Raw genomic sequence first — 26,495 nt, 5'->3', positions numbered from 1 at the left:
GGAAGCATTTCAGAGAGCACAGTGGAAGATGTGATCAAGACTAGAGTAGGACATTGGGAAAGAGTGTCTGTATCAACTGAAAATGAAAAGTATAAAGGGCTCGAGATATGCTTAACGTTGGTGAATGAATCTAGGCTGAGTAGTAGTGGAAGAAGAGAGGTTCCTTGATGGAGGCAGCTGATTAAAGGCTTCAAAGACATGGCTTAGGGCCATGTTGTGTTCAGGAAAGCTTGCTGCTCAGTGGACAGAAGCAGAAGGACCCAGGGAGTCTGATAACCCAACCAGGACTGTATGAACTGGGCTTGGCAAGGGAGTGGGATTTGGCCAGGAGCCTGATAGAAGCCAGGAGGTAGAGGACAGTGTTACCTTGCCTCCAGGCAGTCTCCAGAGTAGAGTTGGGGAACTTGAAAGTTTATGATCTGTTTGTCCCTTGCAAACTGGGAGGTACACAAGTTGGCTAAACAAAATGGGTTTTTATACGGACTTGATTAACACATCAGAATAGGTTAAACAAAGAATTATAGTCAAGGGTCTGGAAGGGGCTCTGAGACATCAGCCATTTCATTCCTATACTCTCGGAGAAGATTACCTTTAAATCAGGGGTTCTTAACCTGGGGTCTGTAAATATTTTTTAAAATATTTTTTACAACTGAATTGCAGGGTGACTAGGTGGCTCAGTGGATAGAGTGCTGGGCCTGAAGTCAGGAAGACTTTTCTTCTTGGGTTCAAATATGGCCTCAGATACTTACTCGCTATGTGACCCTGTTTATCTCCGTTTCCTCATTTACAAAATGAGCTAGAGAAGGAAGTAGCAAAGCATTCCAGCATCTTTGCCAAGAAAACCCCAAAGGAGGTGGGTAACAGAGTCAGACATGACTGAACAAGAACCAAAAGGAAGTGAGAGGAAAAAAACTCAAGGCTAAATTCAAGGAGTTTAGCCAGAAGGGCAGAAGAGATATAGGATGATATTTATTGTGATGAAAGGATTAAGTGTGAGTTTTTTGGAGACATGGACATATTTGTAAGTAGTAGAGAAGGTAGCAGTAGACAGGGAAAGACTGAAGAGAAAGGATAGAATGACACAGGGCATAATCTGTTAGAGAAAACAGGATGAAATGGAATCACTTGTGCAGGTGGAGAGAGGTCTGCCTTGGTAAGGATTAGGGTCATCCCTTCACGTGAGACAGGGGTGAAGATAGTAGTGGAAAGCATCTGAATGATACAAGACAAGGAAGAGGAGAAAAGAGGGAGATCACGGCAAATGGCCTCTATTTTTTTCCTATAAAATATAAGACAAAACTCTCAGTTGAGAGGGTGGGGGAAGGGGAAGCCATGGGAAATTTGAGAAGGAATGAAAAGGTTTTGAAGAGCTGCTCTGGAGAGTAGGTAACAGTTGATAAAAATGGTGTAGAAGGATTGCCTAGGGGCACAGTTTCAGCGGGAAGGTACCAACATTAAAGGGGATCAGAAATAGCTTCTTGTAGGAGGTGCAATTTTATCTGGGACTTGATGGAAGCCAGAGAGGCCAGGAGACAAAGATGAAGAGGGAGAACATTCCAGACATGGAGAACCACCAGTAAAAATGCCCAGAGCTGGGAGACAGAGTGTCTGTCGTGTGCCAGGAACAGTAGGGAGGCCAGGATCACTGAATCACTGAGTGAGAAAGGAAGAGAGGAAGGAACCAGGTTATAAAGGCTTTCAAAAGCCAAACAAAGAGTTTTATGTTAGATTGCTTGTCGTCTCTAGGAGAGGGGCGGGAGAGAATCAAGACTTTTTTTAAAAAGTTTAAAACTGTTTTAACATGTAATTGGGGAAAAAACAAAATATCATTTTAAAAAATTATAAATATTTGATCCTGAAAGTAATAGAGAGTTGACGGAATTCATAAAAGCACAGATCTGTACTTTAGGAAGATCACTTTGAAAGCAGAAAGGAAGAAAGACTGGGATGGGGAGAGACATGAAGCAAGGAGACTAACCAAAGGTTGTTACAAGGCTTGATAAAGAACCGTACCAAAGCCGTGCAGAGAAGAGAAAAGGGCTTATATGAGAGATGTTATTAATCCACAGGACCTGGTAACAGATTGGATATGCGGGATAAAAGAGAATGAAGAGTTAGAGACCACACTTGGTTGTGAGCTTGGGTGAATGGGAGGATGGTGGTGTCTTCAACAGTAAAAGGGAAGTAAGAAGAGAGGTTTGGGGGAGAAAAATGATGAGTTCAATTTTGGATATGCCAAATTTAAGGTGTCTATAGGATGAGACAAAAATTGTGCCTTACCTCCCTCTTCCTGCTGAGGTTCAGTATGGTTCCAGCTGCTGGAAACAACTTTCAAATGGGTCTTGGCAGATCTTGGAGGCTTTTGTAGTTCTGCTGCCTCCCAGAGAGATCAGAAAGAATGACATCTGGGCAAGCCTATAGGTTCCCACTGGCTTTGGGAAACATGATCAAACTGCTCTGCTGGGGGCAGGAGAAGACCAAAGACCTTGAGTTTGTAGATAGATGAAGAACAGTGAAATTTGGAGCCAGGATACCAGTTTAGCTAGAGCCCTGATGCTGAACTTTGTCACATAGTATATTTGCAGGCTGGCCAGTTCATCATGCCCCATGAGTAGGACTTGGGAGAGTAGATGTATGAATTCAAGACATCGATATCAAAGTCGGAGGGAGACTCCCAGAGCCTGTCAGTTTCCGACTTTCAGGAATCTAGGTTTTGATGATGAGACTGCATCAATGAATCCTGGATGAACTGCTAAAATATAACCTTTGTGATACAGTTTTGGTAGGAGCTTGGGAGGGGTCCTGACTTTTAAATCACAGCATCAGGTTATCTAACACACACAAAAACAAAAAATTCCACAACTTAGATTAGCCTCCCCTCTCCAGTGATCAGCTCATTACTAGAGTTCTGAGCTCACAAGGACAATATTCAGTTTTTCAGCTTTTCATTAATATTCTCTTTGACTCATGCCTCCTTCTAGCATTTTACCCCCAAAATATCAGATTCTGTCTGGTTTCTAGAACTTGTCTAGCTATCCTCAGTTCCCTTTCAAGCACCAAGCAAACAAAGCATGTATCATGGGAAAAGTCTGTTACATAGGACAAGGAGTACAGAAGTGACTCTTACTTAAGCTACAGTCTAGAACATTTTTGCTCTACTGGTTCCCTGCCCCACTCCACTCAAAAAATAGCTCAGGGTTTCTAAGTAATTGAGTAACACACTCTCTTTGATAAGCCCCATCTTTCCCAAGGACATATACGGTTGCTCCAAACTTACAGTACCACCCTAGAGTGAAGATTCTCCCTATCCCCAATACATGGTAAAAACATTAATTTTGCCAGACAAAAATGCTCTCCTTCCTCAATCCACATGACTTACAGTACCAAATAAGGGCAAAATCAAGGTTTGGTCCTTCACATCATAGCTTTAAACTTTACTCCATCTCAGCTCTGGCTCTTATGGCTTCAACTATGAACTCTTCTGTTTTGAGTAGGAGCCCCTTGCCACTCCACCAGTGCTGCTCCACCTGGCATTTATCCTTTCCATATGCAATTGCTTCTGCTGCCACCACTGGGAGGCCTCTTTACCTGACATCCTTTTCTTTTCTATGGCTTCTTTAGGGAGGTATTAAAACTCTTAAGAGAGCTAGGGATCTAGTTTCCATATATTTTGTTACTTGGGTCCAAAGTTTTGGCCTGCCCACAAAAGGGACACTTGAGTGACTAAGCAGGCTTCTCTCAAAACCAGCTGACCCTTCCTTTTCAGTTTGGGAAAACTGAATACCATTTTGCTCTTCCCTACCTCGAGATGCAGGCAGTTAGAACCCTCCCCAACCACACTCCCATGTCACCAAACACCTTCAACTGTGTTTTTTTTGGCCACAGACCCATGTCCTATAACATAATTTAAATGTGCAATCCTAGGTTCATTTGACACATTCATTTATCACCCAGTCACACAAATTTCAGGATTTAATCCTTAAAGGAAAAATGAGGCAATTAGAATATAGCTTTAAAATCACATAAATGATTTTTATTTAGGATTGGAGGAAGTGAGAACAGGGGGTGGGATGGAGATAGTGCTGGTAGTGCTTCAAATATCTTTATTTGCATTTTCAAAAATTAATTTACTCTATTAAAATCACATTGGTACTCTTCCTTCTCCTGAAAAGGAAACAAAGGAGAATGCTAACGTATCAAAGGGAAGAGGGAAAACACGCTGAATGCCAAAGTGGACCAAATCATCTAGTGTTTCCATTTGCTTTGTTATTAGCCCAGGCTCCAGCTTGGAATGCCCTGTAATTACCTACTTTTGCAGATGCTGCTCTCCAGCCTCATCCCAAATAGTCATCCAACAAGGCCTACCTACTTTACATATAGTTGTCATGGGAAATAATGAACTACTCGTAGATCTTTTTGGTTAGGGCTGCCATGTTGGCTTCCTCCTGCTCCTTTTCCTTGGACCTCCTTCTTCCCCCTGCTTCCTGGTGGGCTTTTGTCCTGCTTCTCAGACTCTCTCTGTCTTTTCTCTCCCTTCTGTCCTCAGGTCCCTGAAAGAGAAGGATCAGACAGCTATTAAGCCACAGCAACAGCTGACAATGTTTGGTATTTCTCCTAGGATTGCAACCAGACATGGTAAAAGCATCGGTCATGGTAGTTTTCTGTTTCTAAAGAAAGCAGCTTTTATGCATCAGGCTCCAAATCTGGATGTTTTCATAACAGAGCAGCCTAAAACTAAGACTGTTGTAAAAGTGTAAGTCAGTCATTTTAAGCACATATGAAAAAGTAAGGATTAAATATCATCTTAGATCAATGGTAGGGGGCATGTTGTGTGTCAGTCCAGTGCATATCTGACCTAATTCACCCTGGTCATTTCTGACCAGAAATGTAACCAGTAATCCTGGCACCCAGGGCAAATTCAGATGGGTAAAGAAAGGGAGGTGAGGTACACAAAGGACAGTCTGATCACAACGCAGTCACACATAGCCTGGTCTCAAGAGATTGTAGGGGTGGTGCAGTGGAGAGGCCACTCATCCTGGAGTTTAAATCTAGTCTCAGAGGTCTACTAGCTGTGTGACACTGGGCAAGTCATTTAGCTTCTACATGCCTCAGTTTCTCCATCTGCAAAATGGTGATAATAATAGTTCCTACCTCCCAGGGTTGTTGAGAGGATGAAATGAGATAATAGCTGTAAAGCGCTTTGCTAACTTTGAAGCAATATGTAAACGCTATCTATCTATTATTATTACTATTATTATAGGAGGAAAGATGGACCTAGGAGAGGTGTGCCATAGTAGCAGAACAATGGGAATATTCCATAGAGACAAAGCACTCACGTGGAAGCATAGCCCGGTGGGAGACCTTGAGACAAGGCAGAGGAGACCAAGGTTGCTACAGAGAGGAAATATACCGCTCTCTGATGAGGAAATGCAGACCTCTGGATGTCAATGATCCCCCAACCACGTCAATGGCTCTCTGTCTTACACAGTCTCAATATCTTTGTCACGTTGCTAGATAACATGTGGCATTAGTAAAGCTGTAATTGTTACTGACATTATTATTTGTTTAGATTCATGCAGATCCACACAGGGAATGCCTTATCTCCCATAGCTCCTCTCCTCTCTGTGTCTTTAATCTCCATCCAGGAGTCCAGGAACACCTCAGAACTGCTGCTGCTCCCTGAATAGTCTCCAATCAATGGCCCCTGGGTGCTTTCAGCACTAATTTTTGCTATACCTTTTAGAAACACAAAGAAAATCTAGCACGGACCACTAGCTCTTAGGACCGAACATCCAAGAGGGGCAAAGTGAGGATATTCTTCTCTCCTATTGTTGTGAAAAGTAGAAATGGGCAAACGGAATACTGTAGGGGGCACCCAGTAGGTACTTAGTGAAGGGCGGACGGGAGGCTTACTACATGTGATGATAATGGGCAAAAGTGCCCAAGACGCTGCTATTTAAAGTTTCAAGCAATCATTGCTTTTCTAAGGATTCCTTTAACAGTAGAAGGACCAGGTATGTGTTGTAAAATTTTACATGATGTAAAATTTGAAATGAAAACTTTAGTCCTATCTATATTTTCTTTGCCTTATGTGTATTAAAAAAAAAAAAAAGCCTATGTATAGAACCCGTAGAAGACTGCATGCTGTCTTGGAGAAGGAAGAGGGAGGGAGGAGAAAATCTGGAACTTATTGAAGTGATTGTTGAAAACTGAAAACAAATAAATTAATAAATTTTGGGGAGGAAATGCCTGGCATTAGTTGACACAGTTTGGTCTTTCAAAGTATCCTAAAATTCCCATCCTATTGTTAAAAACCTGTGATCATTGAGGTCATCACTGCCTGTAAATATTTATTATAGAATTGTACCGTGCTTTGAACATCTGTGGAAGTTAATATATATTTTCTCACTCATTCATTCATTGATTCATTCAGAATCCCACTATTAAATAACAGTAAACTAGAGAGTAAATTGATCTTAGATCTAATTTTCAGTGAACAAGGTGATTCCATAGGAATCCATAAAGTGGTTCCAGGTATCAAATAATGCCTGTTAACTTACCAAAGAGACTGATCTTTTGGTTCTAAGGCAGAGTTGCTGCTCAAAGTGTTCTGAAAATTCATGGATAGAATGTGATCTGCCTTTGGGTTTCATTTGCCCCTGCAAGGAACTGCTCTGGGAACACATTTTGCCTGCCCTCATATGACGATGACCTCCAAATTCGTGGTCCTCATGAGAATGCCTTCTGGGGTGGCCAGAAACTGGAACAACTGTGGAGGGTCCATGAGTGGTGGACATGGTAAGGGTAGTAAACTGTGTCTAAAGAAAAGAGAGAGAATTCTCCATGTTGTTATAGGAGCAAAATATCTATAATGACTTTTGGCTCAACAAAATTCACTCTGAAACAACTTTACACTGAAGTAAGAGTTTCATTCCACAGTGAGGAAGCACAGGCAAGTTGTTTAATGAATCAGGCTGGATTCCAAGGACAGTCATTCATCCCTTATTCTTCTCTGCTAGTAGGATGTCAATGAGCAGTTTCTTAAGACTGACCAGGAGAATGCAGTTCAACAAGTTTTTACCTTGGGGAGTGAAGCTGCATGTTCACCAACGCATGTTCTAGTAAGCGACATAAAAAATCTAAATATTGGGGGTTTGATAAGGACTTATAAGAGTGCTAAATATTGCCTTAGATCTGACAACTTTGCTTGTGTTGTTATTGAACTGGTAAACTTGATTTGGGGAGAACAGAGGAAATATACCTCAACTGATCATGGGGAGGAGCAGCTCCTAATTTTAGTTATTTTGCATAATTGAGATCAAATGAGATAGTAGAGGTAAGTCATTTTATAAACATTATGTAAATATCAGCAATTATTATTATTGATTATTGTAGCATTTAAAAATATTTTTATTTCATTAAATATTTCCCAATTACATGTAAAAAACTTGTAACAATCACATTTTAAATGTTGAACTTCAAATTCTCTCCCTCCTTCCTTCCCCTCTTCCTTCTTTGAGAAGGGAAGCATTTGATATCAATTAGACATGAGAAGTCATGTAAAACATAATTTCATATTAGCCATGTCACAAAAGAGAAATAAAACAATAAAAATAAGGAAAGTTCTTTTTAAAAAATATGCTTCAAGCTGCATTCAGAGTTCACCAGTTTTCTCTCTGGAGGGAGATAGCGTTTTTCATCGTGGATCCCATGGAATTGTCTTGGATCATCGTCTTGATCAGAGTAGCTAAGTCTTTCTCGATTTATCTTCCTTACAATATTGCTATTACTGTGCTCAATATTATCCTGCTTCGTTCACTACACTTTTCACCAGTTCATATAAGGCTTTCCAGGTTTTTCTGAAATCAACCTGATCATCATTTCTTATAGCACAATAGTATTCCATCACAATCATATACCCCTTGTTCAGACATTCAGCGGGATATCCTCTCGATTTCCAACTCTTTTCCACCACAAGAAAAGAGCTGCTACAAATATTTTTTCTACGTAGAGGTCCGTTCCCCTTGTATTCCATCTCATTAAGATACAAACCTAGTAGAAGTATTGCTGAGTCAAAGGGTATGCACAATAGTTCCAAATTGTTCTCCAGAATAACTAGACTGTTCACAACTCTATCAATAATGCATTAGTGTCCCAATTTTTCCACATTCCCTCTACAGTTTGTCATTTTCCTTTTCTCTCATGTTAGCCAACCTGATAAATATGAGGTGGTATCTCAGAGTTGTTTTAATTTGCGTTTCTCTAATCAGTGATGATTTAGAACATTTTTATGTGACTATTGATAACTTTGATTTCTTCTCCTGAATACTGCCTGTTCATATCCTTTAGCCATTTATCTTCTGGGGAATGGCTCTTATTTTTATAACTTTAGCTTGGTTCTCTATATGTTTGAGAAATAAGGGTTTTATCAGAGAGGCCTTTTTTTTTGTAAAAAACATTTTCCCAGTTTCTTGTTTTCCTTCTAATTTGGCTGCATTGGTTTTGTTTGTGCAAAAGATTTTTAATTTCATGTAATCAAAATTATATATTTTACTTCTTTTAATCATCTCTATCTCTGATAGGCAGATAATTTACTTAATTTACTTATAATATCCTCTTTTATGTCTAAATCATTTATCCATTTTGACCTTATCTTACTGAAAATATTTCAAATTTATTCCCATTATAAACAATGCTTCCTCTTGGTTTTAAATAGATACTGCTTATCATTTTAAGAAAGGTTCCATCAATTTCTATGCTTTCTGGTGTTTTTAATAGGATTGGGTATTGTATTTGGTCAAAAGTTTTTTCTGCATCTATTGATATAATCATATGATTTCTGTTGGCTTTGCTACTGATGTAGTCAAATATGCTGCTAGTTTTCCTAATATGGAACTAGTCCTACATATCTAGTATAAATCCCACCTGATCATAGTGTATGATCTTTGTAATTATCAGTTTTACTGGTATATAATGGGGCAAAATAACTCCTAATAATTGCTTTCACTTCATCTTCCTTGGTGGTGCATTCCTCCTTTTCATTTTTGATACTGGCAATTTGGTTTTCTTTTTTTTTTTTTTTAAGTCAAATTAACCAATGGTTTGTCTATTTTTTTATATAACTAGCTCCTAGTTTTATTTATTAGTCAATGGTGATTTTACTTTCAATTTTATTAATCTCTCCTTTGATATTCAGGATTTCCATTTTAGTGTTGAACTGAGGATTTTTAATTTGCTCTTTTTCTACATTTTTTTTAGTTGCTTTCATTGATCTGCTATTTCTTTTATTGATGCATGTATTTAGAGATATAAGTACTGCTTTGGCTGCATCCCACAAATTTTGAAATGTTGTCTCATTGTCATTCTCTTTAATGAAATTATTGATTGTCTCTATGATATGTTCTTTGACCCACTCATTTTTAGGAGTAGATTAGTTTCCAATTAACTTTCAATCTATGTTTCCACAATCCTTTCCTAAATTTTTATTGCATTATGTGTTGGGGTGTAAGCTCAGTTCTCACGTGAACAGTTTCAGGCAGGTAAAAATGAGGGCTTCTTGATTGAGAGCTCTCATGAGCCCCCCAGGGAACAGCTGGGAATTGAGGAGTGAGATTCGAGCTTTCTTGTTTCTCCACCTCTTCTCAGTGGAAACTTGCTGGGGAGAGCATCCCACCCTTGAGACTGGTCCGTGGTCTGAGCACACCTTTTTGTTGATTAGCTAGGGGCTGAGAGCATGCACGGTATCCACGTGTGGACTATGCGGCTGGGAGAGCTTAAGTGGGGGCAGGAAAGCCTGAGGGGGGTCCCCCCCGGGGGTCCCTTCCCCCTTCCACTCCCCACCCTCTCGCTGTGTGATCCATGCTCCTTCAGGAGGAGGGGGGTTCCTTTCTCCTGGGGAAGAACTTGCCTGCATATGGACACGTAACTAAGATCCTGAATAAAGCCTAACCCTTGTTTGACTCTGGAAAGTCTCTTCTCTTGATACGTTTATCCAGCTGGCCACTGAAGACCTGAACCAAGGTAAGATGACTTGGGAAGCCCACGGCAATTAGGCTGGGACAGTTGGCGCCTCCAACAGGGACAAGCGCAGAGATCCTGGGTGGTGGGAAACCCAGAAGGGGCTGTGAAAGAGAGCGAGTACCCAAACCTTGGGTTCGGAAGGAGAGAAAGAGGAGCTTCCCGTACCCGTGGGAAAAGGGCAGGAGTAGCCAGTAATAAAGCCAGAGGAACAGGAGGTCTGGGCTAAGATACTTTACAAGGAATGCAGGGACTCAGGGGTCACTATACATCTGAATGACCTCCGAAAGTTTTGTAAACAGCAATGCCCCAGGGAGTTGGAGGACTTCTATTTTATTCACAAGAAAAGTTGGTTTTGACATTTCATAAGGATTATGCTGCTAGCTGCTGATCTGCCAGTCAGTTCAACTAGCTTACATCTTTATGGGACCTCCAAACTAACTTTTGCACTGTGATGGTAAGGTAATTTTGTGTTTCTGAAATACTTAAAGCAGTCAATTAAATTATGTTCAGAGCAAAGCAAAAAGGGGAGAGAATCCTAGCGAGCAAGATAAGTGGTCAGTTCATCTTGACCCCTAATGACTGGAAGAGCTTCAAAATTTTCTCAGAAGGTGAAGGATACCACCAGTGGGCTGGGGCCTCAGGCCCCCCAGGCTTATCAGCAATTAACAGGAGCAGGGCAGTATGGGGCCAGAGGAAGGAACAAAATACCTTTACAGCTTAGATGAATACCAGCTTGCAGCTCATCAGTTTGCTATGATTCCCCTGAGAGACCCTGTACAGGAGGAATCCCTGATATTGCAGAACCCCTCCCATGTACCCGTAGTTATGTATACAGGAGTTTATCCCGCTGGCACCACAGCACTTCCGTGCTCCAATGTGGTAGCCGAGCCAACTCATATAGACAATCAGCTTCCCATAGCTATTGTCCTTCCCTTAAAGCACTCAGTTCAAATCCAGTTACTAAAAGAAATAGGACGGAATAGACCTGAGTGTACAATCTGACTCAATGGAATGCCCATGACTGGCCTCCTTGATACTAGAGCTGATAGGACCTGCCTTAGCAGTCGCTCAGTACCCTGGCACTGGAAGCTCAGAGAAAGCCAGAGACCAGTGTGGGGAGTAGGAGGGTGCCAAAATACCTTAGAGACAATGCACCCAGTGAAGTGGGAGGCAGAGGATCGCCAAGGGACCGTATGGTCATTGGTGATTCCAGGACTTAGTTTTAACATCTGGGGAAGAGACATCATGAGCCACCTGGGGATGAGACTATCAAATTTTTAGTAAGGGCCATTGCAGCTGCACTGGAGTCCCCACCCTTGAATTGGAAGTCAGACACCCCGATTTGGGTGGAGCAATGGCCCCTGACTCCAGAAAAGCTCCACGCGCTACTAATATAGGTTAAGGAGCGATTAGAAAAGGGGCATATAGAACCATCACAGTCACCCTGGAATGCTCCTGTGTTTGTAATAAAGAAAAAATCTGGACAATTCAGGTTCCTCACAGACCTAAGGAAGATAAATCAGTCTCTCATGCCCATGGGAGCCCTGCAACCAGGTCTCCCTTCTCCTAATGCCATCCCAGATGGCTGGTCACTTATAATCTTTGACATTCAGGGTTGTTTTTTTTTTCCATCCCTTTAAATGAAGTAGATTGTCCCCGATTTGCTTTTATAGTGCTTCATCCTAATAATAAGAACCTACAAAGTGGTATCAATGGAAGGTACTGCCCCAAGGCATGAGTTACAGCCCCACCATCTGCTAATGGTATGTTAATCAAGCATTAGAAAGCCCCAGGCAGCAATGCCAATGTAAACAGCCAGTACGCATCCTTATTACTTCACCATAAAGGCGATCCTCACTAAACAAAAAAGGGGAAGAGGTTGCCTAACACAATCAGAGCTCAACACAGCTGTGTATCAGGACACCTGAGGAAATTTGATTCCAGGGGCTAGAGAGATGCAAGGAGGGAGGGGCCATGAGGAAAAGAAGTGAGCTCTACCACAGTGGCTGTTTTGTATTACCCTCTTTCCAGACAAACAATTGTTTTCCTGGAGCAAAGGAAAGCCTTGAATTGTCTTAAGGAACTATGAAGGCCTCTTTGGAACTCAAGCCTGATTGAAGTGATTTAAAACATTGTTTAATTGTCCCTGTTGCTTTAGAGCTTTGGTTATATTGTGCCTCATGCTACTCCAACTATGAGACATTTTGTGACTATTCCACGACAACCCAGGAAGGAAAGTGATACCCAGGCTGGAAATAAGGACACATGGGCCATGGTAAAGGATATGGCCTCAGGGAAATGGCAAGGTCCATATAAGATACTAATATGGGGTCCAGGGTATGTTTGTATCTCCACAGGAAAAGGGGACGCATGGATCCCCATCAGAAGGATCCACATGTGGAAACCAGCGTCGGAGACAACAGAGACACCAGAAGCGATGAGCCTGGAAACCCCGGAAAAGGACCATGCACCACCTGAGTCTACTGCTGACAGCTTTGACCTTGTTGCCCAGAGGAGGAGCAGCACCGATCCCAACCACTGCCACGCTGACATAGTACTGGGCACTCCTGCCAAATCCATCATGGCTGGTCCTCCTTGAGAGGACTGATACATTGTGGCCCACTATCCATCAAGGCAACTCCTCCCAGTGGCTGAAGAAGGACTTTGACATCACGAATCCAGGACACACGGGGGTGACAAACTTTCACTTGAACTCCACAGGCTCGGCTGTGCGGTCCATTTGCATGACTAGGGGGGGTGGTAGAGTGATAGGCACCAGCACTGCACCACCTCTCCTAGAATATGCTTTGGAATTGGTGATTGCACTTCCTCTTGTTGTAATATGCATAATTCAGCCATTTAGTTCCATCTTTACTTGGTTGAAAACAAACCTGATTCCCTGTGATGGGGAGATGCCTCTCTTTGTCAGTTGTTGTGCTAGCTGCAGGTTCCTGTGTAAATGAAGTTCTTGTTGTGGGGTATCCACATGTTAAAGGCCTCCCTAACCCACTTAGCTGTCAGCCGCTATTTGCTCTAGGGTCATGTGCGCTCTGCGCAAAACAAAAAAGGGGAGATGTTGGGGTGTAAGCTCAGTTCTTATGTGAACGGTTTCAGGCAGGTAAAAATGAGGGCTTCTTGATTGAGAGCTCTCATGAGGCCCCCCAGGGAACAGCTGGGAATTGAGGAGTGAGATTCGAGCTTTCTTGTTTCTCCACCTCTTCTCAGTGGAAACTTGCTGGGGAGAGCATCCCACCCTTGAGACTGGTCCGTGGTCTGAGCACACCTTTTTGTTGATTAGCTAGGGGCTGAGAGCATGCACGGTATCCACGTGTGGACTATGCGGCTGGGAGAGCTTAAGTGGGGGCAGGAAAGCCTGAGGGGGGTCCCCCCCGGGGGTCCCTCCCCCCTTCCACCTCCCACCCTCTCGCTGTGTGATCCATGCTCCTTCAGGAGGAGGGGGGTTCCTTTCTCCTGGGGAAGAACTTGCCTGCATATGGACACGTAACTAAGATCCTGAATAAAGCCTAACCCTTGTTTGACTCTGGAAAGTCTCTTCTCTTGATACGTTTATCCAGCTGGCCACTGAAGACCTGGACTAAGGTGACTCAGGCAGCCCACGGCAATTAGGCCGGGACAATTATGGTCTGACAATTTAATATTTCTTATTTTCTGCATTTGGTTGTGAAGTTTATGTACTAACACATGGTTAATTTTTTTTTTTTTTTTTGGCAAGGCAATTGGAGTTGAGTGGCTTGCCCAGGGACACAGAACTAGTAAGTATCAAGTGTCTGAGGCTGGATGTGAACTTAGGTCCTCCTGATTCCAGAGCCAGTGCTCTATCCACTGCACCCCATAGCTCCCACCCCATGGTCAATTTTTGTGAAGGTACCATGTAAAAAAGTTATACTCCTTTCTATTCCCATTCAGTTTTCTCCAGAGGTCTATCATATCTAACTTTTCTAAGATTCTATTCATCTCCTTCATACCTTTCTCATTTATGGTTAGATTTATCTAACTCTGAGATTTATCTAACATTGAGGTCCCCTACTAATATAGTCTTACTGTCTATTTCCTCTTGTAATTTAACTTTTAAGAATTTCGATGCTATGCCACTTGGTGCATGTATGTTTAGTATTAATATTACTTCATTATCTATGGTGATTTTCAGCAAGATATACTTTCTCTGCTTATCCCTTTTAGTTAGGTGTTTTTGCTTTTGCTTTATCTGAGATCATGATTTCTACCCCTGCCTTTTTACTTCAGACGAAGCATAATAGATTGTTTCAACTCCTTATTTTAACTCTGTGTGTGTCTTTCTTTTTCAGGTGTATTTCTTGTAACCAACACATTGCTAGATTCTGGTTTCTAATCCATTCTACTCTGCTTCCATTTTGTGGATGAGTTCATCCCATTCATATTCCCAGTTATGATTACTCACTATGCATTTCCATCCATTCTATTTTCTTCTGTTTATCCTTTTCTCTCTCTTTTTATCCTTTCTTATCTCTAAAGTCTGTTTTGTCTCTGATCACTGCCTTCTTTTATCTGACCTCCCTTTTATCACACACACACATACACACACACACACACACTCACCATCTCTTGTCACTTTCTCCTCTTACATCTCTGTTGGGAAGATTGATTTCTATTACCAATTGAATATGCATATATACATGTGTGTGTTATACATGTATATAAAATGTATTCTTTTCTGAAATATATATATATTTTTTTCCTTTCTGAACCAATTTAGATGTAAGTGAGGTTCAAGTATTGCCTGTTCCTCCCACCATTTCCCTCTCCACTGTAAAAACTCCTCTTTGTATGCCTCTTTTATTTTCCCCATTTTTCTTCTCTCTTCCCTTTCTCCCAGGGCATCCATCTTTCTTGCCTATTATTTTTTTCCATTATCCCAACAAAATCAAATCATACCTGTACCTTCTTTCTATATAGAATCCTTTAAATAGACCTAATAATGATGAAGCTCTTAGAAGACACATGTATCATCTTCTCATACAGAAAGATAACAGTTTAATCTTATTAATTTTTTTATGATTTCCCCTCCATGTTTACCCCTTTATGCTTCCCTTGTGTCTTGAATTTGAAATTCAAATTTTCTACTCCACCATCTTGGCTCTGCCTCCAGAAGTCTGTAGCCCCATTATTTAAATGTTATAATCCTTCTAAGTTCAATTTCCTTCAGAAAATAATGTTTAATGAAGAACTGACCAATAGGAATCCAGTCCCTGGAGAATGTGCAGTCTGTTCTGCCTGGTGCCAAAACCACAGGAATGCTTGAGGTAACCTTCCAGCTGGAAAGAATAAAAGACCTTCTACTTCAAAGCACATGCATAGGTTGATTCTGTGACTGTTTTCTCTCCTTTACTGTGTGGTGAAGCAAAACCTTTAAACTGGCTGCTGAATCAGAATTGGGTATGCATACTGTGGCAAGTGAAAGATGAAATGACTGAGGAAATAAAGGTTCAAACTTCTGAGCATATCGATTTATTAAATAATGCATGCCAGTTGAATAACAAACTGGGATCTCCTAAGCTTAGGGCTAGACCCTCAATATAGGGGGAGACAGACTTTTATGCATTAAAAACAATTAATTAAATAAGACCAATTAATTAAAAGTAAACAATTAACCAAGATACAAAATTAGGTCATCTGATATCTAATTGGAGAAAAGATTAGGGACTTTCCAAGTTGAGAGAGAGCAAACAAGTGCAATTCCCTGGAATCAGAAAAAGATGTGTCCCATCCCCCCAAGTGTTTGTATTCTGTTGGGATTGGAAGCTCAATTCCGTGTGGACAGTCTCGGGCGGGTAAAGGTGGGAGCGTCTAAATCTTAGAGCTCTCACGAGACCCCCCCAGGAAATGGCTGGGAATCGAGGTGAACCAAGCTATCTCGAGTAATTCCGCCTCTTCCCTTGAGAAACGCGATGGGAGAGAGATCTCCCCGCCCTCGAGATTGTCCCAGATCTGGGCACACTATTGTTATCTAACAGCACGGTATTCAGATGCAAACTATGCGGCTGAAGGTTAAGTAGGATTGAGGAAGCCTGAAAGCTCTTAGCACGTGAGGAGCCAAGAGGACAGTAGGCTCCGCTTCTCTTCTTTCCTCTCTCCCCTCCCCCTCTCTCCCCGCTTGTACTTCTACTTCCAATCCCTTAAGATCTTAGCCTCCTTAGGAAATCTCCCCCTCTTCCTCCTAAGGAAGATCCCCCTGCACTTGTAACGGAGACCCTGAAATAAAGCTCAACCCTTGTTCGACTCTGGAACGTCCTTTCTCTCATATGAGCATCCGGTTTTGGCCAACCGAAGACCTCGGAGGTGAGGTAAGAAGACTCGGGTAGCCCACACAGGCCTCTAGGCCTGGCAGTATTCAATCAAAGGAATATGGAAACAATAAGTGATTGTTCAGGATGGGGCCAGTTTTCAAATAAGACATATATATACACACATATACATATATGTACACATACACATATATATGCAAACATATGTGCATGTGAATGTGTGCGTATGTGTGTGTGTGTGTGTGTGCGTGTGTGTTGCTTGAGATGTGGAATTGTGAGAAAACTCCTTACATCAATCTTTGGACCTGACCAGGTTTCTGATCAGCATAACCTAAGTCTTTAGTTAGGGGTCTCTAAGAAATATGATAGAGGCGATCCAGCTTTCCAGCCATACAAAGCCAAACAATGCAACAAAGTCCTTTCACAATTTCTGCAACTGAGTAAAGTTTTCTCACAAGGAATTGGACTAGACTCATAATTGAACAGAAAGGAAACTGAGCTAGCTTCAAAACTGAGTCACAAGATGGAGTCAATATAGTCCACTCAGTTCCCCTACCACTTGCTGTTCTAATATCCTTAATTCCCTCAATACAAAAGGGCACAATTAGGACACATCTGACTCTCTTTTCTGGTGGCAACAGAGCAGGAAAATTCCCTTAAATCACATAATGAAAGCAACTACCTAGTTTACCAACTTGTAGATCAGTTCCTGAAAAGTACTATATATCCAGGAAAATTACAAGTAAAAAAGTTCCATATTTCTACCACAAATCAAAATTTTCACCTGGCAATAATGCATGTGCCACTAAGTCTTGGAAGCACAGTCAATACAGAGTGAGTTAAAATGTGGTTTGTGGTAGAAATTTCAAATTTCTTTACTAGTTCTAAAATGCTTGTTCTAAAATGGTGTGGTTGTGGGGACAAAAGCACAGAAGTGGAATGTACAGCTAACTTGTAGAAATGAATAAGCCATTTTGATTCTGTTTTCTTGGTCCATTCTATGATCTCTCAATTCACCAGCTACATCACTGAGTAGGGAGGAGACAGACAAATAAGGAAGAGGGCTTCATGTTCCTTTGTTCTAATTTCATAGGTCACCAAGCCCGTAAAGTGAAATTTCTTTGTTCTTTTTGGCTGCAGTTGCAGATTACAATGAGCTCTGCCAAAGAGTAGGGTTTCCAGAGGGCAACCCATGCCTGCTCGAGGTGCTTCATGTTCTTGGCTAAATATACCCAGTCCATTACAATGGGTTAAGATAGATCATGGGGCTCATAAAGCTTAAAGACTTTTCTTTAGATAGAAGTATGCAACATGAAAATGGATCGCTGATAGCAAATTCTTCCTTTGTATGTGATGAGGCAGATGGCAGGTTATTTATAGTCCGAAGAGGGAACAGCCTGGAAATAAAGCATTTGGAGTCAGAGATTCTAGTTTCACATTCTGGATTTGCCTTTTACTAGTGGCATAACTCTAAGCAAGTTATTTTATCTCTCTTGACTGCAGTTTCCTAAAATAGGAACAAATAAAACTTCCTAAGAATAAAGAGAAATTGTAATTAAGTGCTAGAAAGTCCACTTAAGAAAAGAGGTAGCCAGGAAAACAGAATGAGAGAAAGAAAAAAGGGTAGATGACTTCTAAACTCTCTGTAAGCTCTAAATCTAATATCCTTTGTACCTCAAATGGATCAATGTAGGGATAAGATAAAGTTATGGAAAATGGGGATAATATTAATAACATGCTTTTGTTAAATTTTTTTAAATTCCTTTTTACAAGGAGTACAAAATACACATAGTTAACATACATTTGTTCTTACAACATCTCTGGTAAGCAAGAAAGAAGTAGGCAGTATTAGTCCAGGGAGGGGAGGGATACATACCAAGTCTTTGGTTGACTGGTTAAATATAAGATAATTAAGTAGTAAGGAGATAGTGAAGAGTAAGATTTCCTGGGTACATGCCAGGGCTGGTGTTGTTTTTTCTCTATTAAGACCACATCTCCTAAGATGTTTTATGTTGTTACACATATGTCATTTAGATCCTATTTTACTTGGTTAAATCACTTTCTAAAAAAAAAAAATCTACTTTGCCAACTAATTACAGAATTTAGGGTTTTCTATGAAAAGCCAGATAGATTAACTTCATTTGTGTTGTAAATACCTGAAGCAGAACTTACGTCACATTTTTGTCTACCATTAATTGCAATGACTGAACTGCTGATGATAACTAAGACATTAAAAAGCCTAACAACAGCTATGCACAATATAGTATGATATCTTCCTAATAGTTTCCACATTTAATGTCTGTCTTCTTCACACTTGGAGCAGGGTAGGCTATATCTCTCTATCAGTGTTCTAGAGAGACTGGGTGTCTCTTTTCTAATACTATCAGATTGAACATTCCAGGTATGTTCCCCACCATCTATTAACCACCATTATCTAATACTTCAGGTCTCGTAACCAGTTAACATTAATTAGCTTTTTGTTGTCATTCAGTCATTCCAGCTGTGTCTATCTGTTCATGACCCCTTCCAGAGTTTTTTAGGCAAAGATACTGGAGTAGTTTGCCATTTCCTTCTCCAGTTCATTTGACAGATGAGGAAACTAAGGCAAACAGAGTTAAGTGACTTGCCCAGGGTCACACACCTAGTGTGAGAAACCAGATTTCAATGGGCTTCAGATTTGCCATGAACTCTATCCACTGCACCATCTAGCTGCCCCAACCAATTACCTTTGACAAGGGGATATTTATTTCAAAGACAGAGTAAGAACAAAGGTACAAACATTTCCCCCTAACTCCTCAGGGGCATAAGGGCACAGTCTTACTTATAGCACTGCAGTATCTAGGGAGAGTGGGCTCAGCCTATAGTTTCTACATAATAATAGTCCCACTAAGTACAAGTCCAAATTCGGCATTGTTGCTGATTGAGTCCACATCCCAGCCACCACTGGCTGAGTTCTGAAGGTCATTTCTCACTCTTTGGGGGTATCAGTGCCACCTGGCATTGACTAGACTTCTAGACTCCCAGATGGCTCACAATCATGACCTTTTCAAATTTACAAATATGTTGCCCACTACTTCCCTCATCTAAGAAAGAAAGATGGAAAGAAAGAGAGGGAGAGAAAGGAAGGAAGGAAGCACAAATTCCAAGTCAGGTAAAGCACTGAGGATAACATTTATGAAGCCGTGTCACAGCCTTGGCTGGTCCCAAGGTGTTCATTCCCTAGACAGTGTTTTTCTTACAAGGCTCTATTCATCAAGAAGCTGACTGAAGAAAAGTCACAGCAGCTTTGCTCATCTGGACTTTTTGAATACAATCATAGTCATTCAAAATGACTCTGTTTATTATATAGCTATCAGACCAGAACCATTTTCAGAAGGTCTACGCATTGTGTTATACATCATCATAACTTTCTCAGAAACAGGCTCCCTAACATCTTCCACTTAGGAACTGAATTAGCAGCACTTTGTGAATGAGAAGAAGAAGAAGAAGAAGAAGAAGAAGAAGAAGAAGGAGGAGGAGGAGGAGGAGGAGGAGGAGGAGGAGGAGGAGGAGGAGGAGGAGGAGGAGGAGGAGGAGGAGGAGGAGGAGAAGGAGAAGAAGAAGAAGAAGAAGAAGAAGAAGAAGAAGAAGAAGACTGATAGATGTTATGATAAATGAGTTAAAACTTTCAGAAATACTTCTGGAACAAACAGACACCAATTCTCAATAGTAAAGGCTAATAGTAGGTACATGCCCTTTGATTTATTAATTATAACTAATAGTAATTTGCTTCCAGGTAGAGGCTTTGACACAGGTAATATCCAAGAATGAAGTCAAAAAACTTTCTTTGGGTAAAATCTACATGGACTCAACCAACAATATATCAGCAAAGAAACAGATTCAAATTGTTGAGTCATGTAGATTTGTTTATAGAAATGGAAGTTTATTATAACAATAAAAGATTAGGTCATTGGTACCAGAAACTACAGAAAGCTCATCCTTGAGGAGTCCAGATTTGATCTGTGCAGATTTTTGCAAGGAAGTGGTAGAAAATGAACAACATATCACTGCAGTTTGCAAAAATTTATGCCTTATCAATTATCTAAAAAGACACAATCAAGAGACCATAATTTTATACCAGAAACTCATTGCACCTCATAATGTAGCAGAAAACAGATTCCTCTACTAAAAAAAAGAAAGAAAGAAAGAAAACAGCCCTGAAAATATCACTGAGAGTTCGATAAAGCGAGGTCATGATCACAGACCAAATTACTACCAATTGCCCAAGTAATGTTAACCTATAAAAATTCAGGAACATTTGTAATAGTAATAGTAACAATGTAATATCAAATACATACAACCTTCAAAGTGTATGGAATAAAAAGTTCTCAAAATATAGAGACCTAATAAAGAAAACAGAACCCTGAAGGAACGGGATAAAGTGCTATTGTCCTGTCTCCTACTGAAATTGTCCTGAAGATAACTAAGATTTTAGGTGACCTCACAGTCCATACTTTTATTCAGTTCCCCCCCCCCAAAAAAATTATAGGATATAAAACACAAGACATAAAATAGTAATGGTAGGATAATAACATGTCTCGAGGTCATTTATATTTGAACTTCATCGAATATAAGATGAGAAAAAGGAAGAATAAAAATAGTACTTCCCATCTATATTGAGCTTTAATATTTGCAAGCACTTATACATATTATCTCACATGATCCTCAGAATAACCTTTCAAGGCTGATGCTATTATTATCCCCATTTAACAAAAAAAAGGAAACTGAGGCTTCCAAAGGCCGAGTTATTTGCCTAGGTTCACAGCCTTTAAATGTATTAAATCAGAATTCAAATCCAGGTTTCCCACACTCCAGGCCCAGTATGCTAGCCACCAGTCCATAAAAAAATGAAAGCAGCTACATAACTGCAAGCCCAGAAGGTTGGCAGAGAGGAACAAAGCCAGGGAAGTTCAGGAAAATGTAGAAATCCCTGGCGATGGAGACAGGTAACACAAAATCCCTTAGAGACCTGAGTCTACACATGAACCTGAAGTGGAAGATGTGGAAGGTAGGGAGGCAGGTGCCAAGTCCAGGCAAGTGCCACTAAAGAGTGAGATTGGAGCCAGATTTTAATCCTGGCCAGTCCAAACACAAGAAAGGATAAAACCAGGACCATCCACACTAACGGCAAGGTCATTGAGTAAGGTGACTCAACCTTAATTTGTATTTCTCAGAGTACTCGGAGTCACAGAAAGAGACGGAGGCACATCAGCCCTACCAGCATTACTAGCATGTATAGGAAGGCAAAGACTGGCATTATCTCCAAGATCACCCATTAGCCTACCAATCCCAACTGGATATTGTTCAGGGAAAAGAGAGACCAACCAAGGCCAGAAACTGATGTGTACTTGTCCTATTCAATCCATTTAAAAACATTCTATCAGAAGGGAAATATCCCAAGCACAAAATCCCAAGCCAAGAACATGGGCTAAAAAGAAAAGTAAATAGAAGAAAATATCAAACACCATGAAGAAATATTTGGGGTTAAGAAAAGCCCACAAACCAGCAAGAAAGGAAATAAACATTTTATTGAGCACATACTATGTTCCAGGCACTGTATTGGCTTTACAAATTGTACTTCATTTACTTTTCACAATAACTCTGGGAAGTAGGTGCTATTAATATCCCCATTTTACATTTGAGGAAGCTGAGGCACCAATCACCCAATAATGCTCAAAGTCCAAAGTTTCAAAGTCTAAAAGAAAAAAAATACTGGAATTGGCCAAGAGAGAAAGAGTTCAAGTACCACAGAGCCATACTCAGAATCATATAAGATTTACCAGTAATTATAAAGAAGAGTAAATCTTAAAATACAATATATCAAAAGGGAAAAGATAAAGACTTAGAAAAAAGAATTAATTTAGCCTGAATACACACACACACACACACACACACACACACACACACACACACACACACACACATACACACACACAAAATCCTACAAAAGATGGATCTTACTAGAATGGAATGTTTTCAAGCATTCCTGATGAAAATATCAAAGCTGAAAGAAACTTTGAAATGCAAATCAATCAATCAACAAGCATATTAATGTCTGTGTGCCAGAACCTACTATGCTAAGTACCGGGGTTATGGGCACAAAGGGGGAACAATCGCTACTTTTAAAAAGCTTGCATTCTACTTGAAGAAATAAGTGTACGTATAAATATATACAGCATAAAGTACATAAATGCAAGTATATAGAAAATATTTAAATGCCTAGGAGTTAGCAAGGGAGGGCAATAACTGTTGGGAAGATCAGGAAAGGTTTCATGCAGAAAATGGCACTTGACTTGCATCTTAAATGAACAAAAGACTCTATAAGGCAGAAGTAACAAGGCAGTGAATTCCAGGTATGGCAGACAGCCTTTATGGAGGCACAAAAAATAGAGATAGAGTGTTGCATGTGAGAAACAAAGAGAAGGCTCGTTTTACTGCACTACAGATCAGAGGAGAAGGGGTAATATACAAAGAAGCTGAAAAAATAAGTTGGGAGCAGACTTGGGCAAGACTTTAAAAGCTAAAAAGGATTTTGTATTTGATGGTACAAATAAGAGGAAACCATTGGAGTTTAAAGTTTATTGAGTTGGGGAGTCATGTGGTAAAATGTTGTGAAGGTAGAAATGGCAAATTCTGAGATTATGAACCTGGGAGACTGGTACCTCAATGTGCCTTTCTTTAGACCTAGACAAATCTAACAAAAATAAACAATACAGAAGTTTAAAATCTGAATAGAATCTTAGGAAAGTTAGATATGATAGATATGATTATTGAATGAGAACAGAAAGGAATATACATTATTTTTCCTCTACAAAAATTCACTATACCCTAGGATATAAATGCCTCATAAACCAATACAGAAAAACAGAAATACTGAACATATCTTTTACTGATGACAATATAAGAAATATTATAATAAATTTTAAAATTTGAAAAAAATTTTTAAACAGACACTAAGTAATTTGATCCTAAAGAATTGGTGGATCAAGGAACAAATCATAGAAACAATATACAATTTCTTTAAATAAGATAAAATAATGGGAAATCATACTAAAGCTTTTGGGATATGGCCAACATAATCTTGATGGGAATATTTCTATTTCTTAACATTTTCATTTAAAAAGAAACATATAATAGAAGAAAAATCAATGAATTTGGCATACAACTAAAATAATTATAAAACAAAACCCCTAACCAAATACAAAAATAAAATTTCTTAAAATCAAATGAGAGATTAGAAAAATTGAAAAAAATTCTTAATAAGGCTAGGGATTCATTTCTTTTTAAAAGTCACAAACTAGATAAACCATTAACTTAGTTGATTAAAAAAATCTAGTTGTCAATATAAAAAGTGAAAAAAGGACAATTTACAACAAATGAAGAGAAAATAAAGTAAATCATTAAACTATTTTTCCCCATATGACAACAAATTGACTGCTTAAATGAGGAAGAATATCTATAAAAACACACAATACCAGAATTCACAGAACTATAAACAGAAAATTTAACTATCCTGATCTCAAAAATAGAAATTGAACAAACTACAAAAGAATAAGAAAAGAAAAGGTGTGTGGATGGGATGGATTCACAAGTAAATTCTATCAAATTTTAAAATAATAATTATTTTCAATATTACATAAATTGTTTGGAAAAATAAGGAAAGAAAGAATCCTACTAGCCTCCTGCTTTGAATCTAAGATGGCCCCGTTACCTAAACTAGGGAGAGACAAAGAAAGAAAGGCTCCTATAGACTAACATCTGCAATGAATAGTAATACCTAAAATATTGGTAACATATTAACAAAAAGACTAAAATAATACATTAAAAACATTTTGCACTACAACCAAGTCGATGGAAGGAAGTTTAGAAGGGGACACAAGCAGGGCAGTGTTGCAACTAGCATGCTAAATTTGAAATATATGAAATAAAATACAAAAAATTAGAATCTCATCTCCCTCCCTCCTAACCTCCCCATTTGCTGCACCTACAATCTTTAAAAACATAAAAGGGAAGGAAAATGAATTCTCAAAGGCAAGAATCTTTGAAAAAGTAGACTGTTTCAACTGAAGATGTATGTATCAATATCCACATATTCATATCTTCTTATACAATACTCTTTTTCAGTTCTTTGCTTAAAGAGATGTTCATATTTGTTAAATGTTATCAAGTTCACAAAAATAAAATAATTTTTTAAAATGTAAACTGCGATAACTGCCTCTGTTGTAAGTCAAGTTTGATGATTAATCTACAAAAGTAAAGCACTTTTTCAACCTAGCCTCACAGAATGATAGAGCTGCAAAGGAACTTGGAAATCATCCAGTTGGAAGCCCTCATTTTTTACAGATAAGAAAACTGAGGCTTAAAAAAATTAAGTGAATTTTGTCAAGGTCACTATCTGGTAAGTGATATGGATCTGAAAGGTAACCTGTTTCTTGAACTGATTAACTAATCTTCACATTTCCTGAGAAAAGAAGACAAGAAAATAAGCTTAAATTTCCTAAAATACATTCGGGGGAACCCAGTGCTGAAAACAAAACACTCCTCTTCTCCCCCCCACCCCAATCCATCTCCAACATCTTTTGTCCTTGAAAAAACTTAGAATGGAGAGCTACTTCCTGGTTAGTGGGGGCACAAGAGGTTACATAAGGAGCTGGACAGCTCTACCACCGTATAACAAATAGTGAAATTCCCAGCAAAAACCGTAGAATATTGTCATTCTGAAGATGAGAACTGTTGGTACTACTTGTCTCTGAGCTTCAAGGTGACCACACTCGGTCATTTCCCTTTTATTAGGGGCTTTATTCCAAAGACACTGTGTCCATGCAGAAAACATGGCTGGTTTCCCATCTCAGAGTGGAGAGATTTGGGCTAAGCTCAGATAAATTCAGGGAAGGGAAAAAAGATTAAATGAAATACATTTAAGGGCATGAAAACTTAGCCACATCAACAAAGTCTTTAAAAATTTCTTTGGACCAACCCCCTTCGTTTATTCCCCCACATCTGTTCTGCAGCCATAACTTACTGGACAAGGCAGGGAGGTTCTTCTATTTCTGACATCCTGGGTTCGGCGTTCCCTATGGTGTCTTAATTCTCTCTCATTTTCCTCAGTCCAGCTGTGGCCCCAGAAGCTGCTCATCCATTTGGCAAAAGAAACATCGTCATCATCTTCATTTTCCATGCACAGTTGGTTCAAAACAGCAGAGTTGGTCACCCAATATGATAGAAGCAAATATTATAAAACAGACCTCCCACAAGATCTCTCCAAAACATAGAGAGTAGAGTTTCCAATTGGTCTCTGATAATGAGATCCTTTAAAAAAAAAAAAAGATATAAAATAATGACATGCCCCACGGGGAGCTTCAGGCAGTGTCTATTTATAAGTTAACCTGCTCCCCCTCCTCCCCCCTTTTCAAAACAAGAGGCTTTTTAATCTTTTCATTACAGGGATGCTTATGCTACATTGCCTTAAGGGTGGGAAGCCCAGTCTACTGCTTGTTTTCCGATGCACTCGGTTATTTAATGCATCTCCAGCTGTCAATAACATTGGAGTGCTACCAGCTAAAACATGCCTAGAAGGTGTAAGCTGACTTGGAAATGGGGCCATAGTTGGAAAGTATAGAAATGGATGGATTGACCCAAACCTGAAAGATGAACAACTACAGGCAAGTATGCACCAGGAAGTCATTCATTTCCTATTCCCTATTAACGAAAAATTAAAAAAGATTCTGGCTAATGCAAATAATTATAATAACTCCTATAAAAGTACTTTGTAAAGTGCTTTCCTCACTACAACTCTGAGATAAAATCAGTCTTCTGGGAAAAGGTTCTATGTTTATTTTCTCAAGATAAAGTGGAGGAAGTGTATTCCACAAAGAGAATTTGATCTGTGGTATAGCAGTGAAAAATTAGACTCTTATTAGACTCCCTCTTTGCAGGTCTCCCTACTCCTTGTACCCACAATCCTCAAAAACATAAAAGGAAAGGAAGATGGATTCTCAGAGGCAAGAACCTTTGAAAAGGCTGACTGTTGCAACTGAAGGACAAATTCCTAAGTTTCAAGGTGTTGAGTACTACAGTTTTTGTTTTTTATTTTTTGTAAACAGATATACAGAGGACAGGGATAAGCTCAGAGAA

The 26,495-nt window shown here is 39.7% G+C and overlaps 2 protein-coding genes across 2 annotated transcripts in view; both read right to left on the bottom strand.

Annotated features, from left to right (window-relative positions):
- TMEM45A (transmembrane protein 45A) overlaps window positions 1-2,365 on the bottom strand; it is a 132,578-nt gene extending 130,213 nt beyond the window's left edge. The window contains exon 1 of the mRNA XM_072615398.1: window positions 2,281-2,365. The gene's annotated coding sequence lies outside the window, so the exon portion shown is untranslated. The remainder of the gene's footprint in view (window positions 1-2,280) is intronic.
- A 1,661-nt stretch (window positions 2,366-4,026) lies between these two features.
- On the bottom strand, window positions 4,027-26,180 carry LNP1 (leukemia NUP98 fusion partner 1). Its single transcript, XM_072615396.1, has 3 exons — window positions 25,384-26,180; window positions 6,561-6,818; window positions 4,027-4,550 (listed from the first exon to the last, which is right to left on the bottom strand). Exons 1-3 carry the CDS (start codon window positions 25,537-25,539, stop codon window positions 4,401-4,403), a joined length of 564 nt encoding a protein of 187 aa, XP_072471497.1. The 5' UTR covers window positions 25,540-26,180; the 3' UTR covers window positions 4,027-4,400.
- Between the last annotated feature and the right edge of the window lie 315 nt (window positions 26,181-26,495).

The sequence above is a fragment of the Notamacropus eugenii genome, chromosome 5 (genome assembly GCF_028372415.1).
Source record: "Notamacropus eugenii isolate mMacEug1 chromosome 5, mMacEug1.pri_v2, whole genome shotgun sequence".
Lineage (NCBI taxonomy): Eukaryota > Metazoa > Chordata > Mammalia > Diprotodontia > Macropodidae > Notamacropus > Notamacropus eugenii.
This window is presented reverse-complemented; position numbering and strand designations above follow the sequence as displayed.

What these genes read in the sequence shown, in the direction of transcription:
- LNP1 (XM_072615396.1), bottom strand. Translation starts at nt 25,539, where the DNA reads ATGGAAAATGAAGATGATGACGATGTTTCTTTTGCCAAATGGATGAGC. An exon ending in GAACCTCCCTGCCTTGTCCA is followed by an intron (nt 6,819 to 25,383) that starts GTAAGTTATGGC and finishes TCTTTTCTTTAG; the next exon opens with ACACAGTTTACTACCCTTAC. An exon ending in CCAAAAGATCAGTCTCTTTG is followed by an intron (nt 4,551 to 6,560) that starts GTAAGTTAACAG and finishes CTTCTCTTTCAG; the next exon opens with GGACCTGAGGACAGAAGGGA.